This window comes from Pterocles gutturalis, unplaced genomic scaffold (genome assembly GCF_000699245.1).
Source record: "Pterocles gutturalis isolate BGI_N339 unplaced genomic scaffold, ASM69924v1 scaffold42861, whole genome shotgun sequence".
Lineage (NCBI taxonomy): Eukaryota > Metazoa > Chordata > Aves > Pterocliformes > Pteroclidae > Pterocles > Pterocles gutturalis.
In genome coordinates, this window is record NW_010102076.1 from 77,925 (window position 1) to 81,429 (window position 3,505).

Here is a 3,505-nt window from a genome sequence, read left to right on the forward strand (position 1 = left end):
TTAGGCATATTAGCCAGATCCCAGTCTTTTCAAGACTATATTGTTGGATGGGACTTATCTTTACCCTCCACAAGTTGTTATTTTTCATCCCACTGAGATCAAGTTTCGCCCTAAATTACTTTATCCTGCATAGAAAAAAATAACTCTTTTATATCTTTCTTACAGTACCATCCTTCCCAACTCAGCCAACCAATTAAGTAACTTGGGATGCCATTAACATACTTCACATACTACAATTTTACTATTAAAAAGGATTTATATTTTTCTGAATGAAGGCAGCCACACAAACCATAAGAAAATGTGTCATGTCACAGTGGTATTAACATCAAGACTCAGGTATGGTAACTCTCCTCTTCTACATATATTGCAACACCACTCTTACACTTATTACTGTATTTCCAGTTAAGAGTAGTCTACTCTCCAGCAGCAACAACTAAACAAAGCAGAAAAAGGTGGGCACCTCAGCCTCTGTTTAAAGTCTTGGAATGAACAGGATTCAATGGATTTAAAAACAACACCAAAACAAACAAAAACCCACAAAAATGGAAGTTAATAATTTTATCCAAAAATATGTATTACACATCATACTACTAAAAGCTATTTGGACAGCCTGCAGCTTACAGCACCACTGTACTGGAAAGCAAACTTTATCCAGCAGTCAAAGGCAGGATTAACCCAAATTTAATCTCTACAAAACCATTTCACCCATATGGATTGGTTCTTGTTTATGTGCCAAGGAAACGTTGCTGGACCCTTGAATTGATGCTGTTGAACTGTCAGCATGGTCCCTCAGACTGTTTTTGGCCTAGCCAGTTCATGCTCTCCCAAACAAGTCCTGAGACAAGCTCGGGAGCAAAGACAACCAGAGGAATTGTTTTCACGGGAAGCCTGGATATGACCACTCTGCCCTGGAGGGTAAGGGAGTTCAATACTAGGAGTGCAGCCACACACTGTCAGCTGGCCTCTGCACCCAAAACCAGGCCCTGACTTGGTTTAGCATAAGGGTGCGAGCATCCAGGATGGCAACACATTGTGCTGTTTTACCCAGGGTGAAGTGGACTGAGCTCTGCAACTTTTCAGCCTGCTGAGCTCCATTGACCTGCTGCACACACATGTCCTCCACACCTGGAAACTGTTCATCACTGCCTCCGGCATCCATCCTTTGGGAGAAAAGAACCTCAGCATCAATACCTACTGATTGTCTGTGATCACCTGGGAAAAGTTTCAGTTTTTTTGAACAATTCTAAGCACAGACCTCAATTGCCGACACAGATTACAACTGCACGCACTCCCATCTCCTGACACAGAATCCCTCAGGAGTCACTCCTTAAAAAAAAGAAGGCTTGACAGCGTGAAAGGGGAAGTGAGAGAAGACATGAGGCAAAAGGACTCTGGAAAACAAGGACTGCTTTCACCTCCTTCCCCCACTTCCCCTTCCTCTTGTCTTCCCACTTGTTCTTCCCCCCTTACAGACTCAGTATGCAGCAGTGGTAGGGCTACAGTTATTTCCTTCTAGACACACACACAGAGAGGAAAACTGTTCTTTTTCAGTGTGTTTACCAAACTGAAGACATGCAAAGTCTCACACTTCTCTTTTTTCCATGTGGTAGAACCTACATACAGATTCTTCTCTAAAAAGAGGCTAACCCTAGTTATGTTCTAAAGGTTTGGGGATTGAAGAGGCTGCATATACACTCTTCTATTTCAATACACTACAAAAGCCAAATAAAGAGTATTTCCTTTTTTCCTTTCCCCTCTCCTCCACTGACAGTTTGTCATCTCCAGGTTGTTTGTTTGTTTCTTTTTTTAAATATAGAAACTGTTTGGTACTGGAATTTACAGTGGATAAAATCAAAAAGACAAATTTTCTTACAGAGAGCAAAAGACAGAAAGCTACTACCAGCTATCATGTTTTAAGTGCTGCAAGATGAAACAAAATATCATTTTTTTTTTGCCATAAGAGAAAAGAGGGAAAAAACCCACCAACCTAGAAGCAGTGCACAAAATTAAAAAGTGTTAATTTGGCCAAGGTAATACAGCTATGTAACAAAGAACGAATACACAACGATGTGCATCACAGCCTTCCATTTAAAAAAAAACACTTTCAACAGCTTTAATCATTTAGATTTTTACACACTGGTAAACAATTACTTGTTATCTTCAGCCTAATGCCAACTGAGCTCTGTAACAGCCTGACTTCAAACACAGCCACCTGCCTGCCTTTGGTATATTTATACATGTATACATGGAAAAACAAAGGTTAGTACTGCAAATGGAAAAAAAAAAAAGCAACAGGGAAAAAAGAAAGACACCACGCGACACGTTCTGCCTTCAGCAGAGATAGGACAACATGCCTCAAATGGTCTCTAAATAGGCTAAAGTTGAGTTGATCTTACAATTATAGCGTAAACAATGCCTGGGTTGCAGTTATGTTATTTGAAAAGAAAAAAAAAAAACAAAAAACACAAACACAACAAAAAAATAACCCCAAACAAAATCTCCAGAGACCTGTATCAACTTCTGTATGTTTTAGCCATACCCTTAGAAGTTCACTACTCACTCACAAAGAGAAATAGACAAACATGAATATTCCAAGCGAACAGACACAGACCAGTCCAGTATTTAGTAATAGTTTAACTTTTGAAGTCTCTTCCAGCATTTGTAAACAAACAGTCTCTTCTTCGATCTCCCGAACAGCTCTCTTGTTCATGCTTTTACTTTTAAAGCCACAGAACCAATCTATGAATTTCAAATGTCTCTCTCTATCATCAGTGTCTTCCTCATGCTTTTTCTCCCCCATCAAAGCTGCTTGTCCATTCGAATAACAATCAACTGGTGTCTCGACTTCAGAGTGACTCACAGAGATCACCGGGTTGCTGTCATCTCTGCAAGTAACCAGAAGATTGATATCCTCCGGCTTAATATTTTTAATATTTTCTTCCGACTTGCCATTTGGAATGATATGGTTAGCGTTTTCATTGCACTTGAGGATGCTCTTTTCTTGCACTTTGTAGAGCTCCTCCTTTGCTGTGTTCTCTTTTATGCTCCTGTTTTTCAAAGCCCAGAACGTGGTTGTCCGAACCTGCTCCTTCGTAGGCGGAGGCGTGAGGAGGCTTACTATAAAAGTCACAATCCCAGTGATCCAGAACAGAGCCGTTGCAACATACATGTAATGGATGTTTTTGATAAAGCTTGGCCTAGTATCCGGCTGGTTACACTCTGGAGCACGATAGATAAATGCCAGTACCAACCGTATCGCTCCAAGAACAAACCCAGCCATTCCGCCATAGAAAGCCCCTTGCTCATTGCAACGCTTCCAAAAGATCCCCATAAGAAACAGAGCAGCCACAGGTGGTGTCAAATAGTCCGCTACCTCTTGAATATAAAGGTACATCTGACCACCTTGCATTTCTACAATTATTGGGACCCAGGCAATGCTTATAACTACCATGAATGCAACAAAGACTCTTCCTACAATCATCAGTTCTCTGGATGTCGCGCTCTT

The 3,505-nt window shown here is 40.7% G+C and overlaps 1 protein-coding gene across 1 annotated transcript in view; it reads right to left on the reverse strand.

Annotated features, from left to right (window-relative positions):
- Positions 1–2,560: 2,560 nt before the first annotated feature.
- SLC5A3 (solute carrier family 5 (sodium/myo-inositol cotransporter), member 3) overlaps positions 2,561–3,505 on the reverse strand; it is a 2,288-nt gene continuing 1,343 nt past the window's right edge. The window contains 1 exon segment of the mRNA XM_010085179.1: positions 2,561–3,505. This exon segment is cut by the window's right edge and continues 9 nt beyond it. Within this exon segment, the coding sequence (XP_010083481.1) occupies positions 2,561–3,505 (945 nt within the window).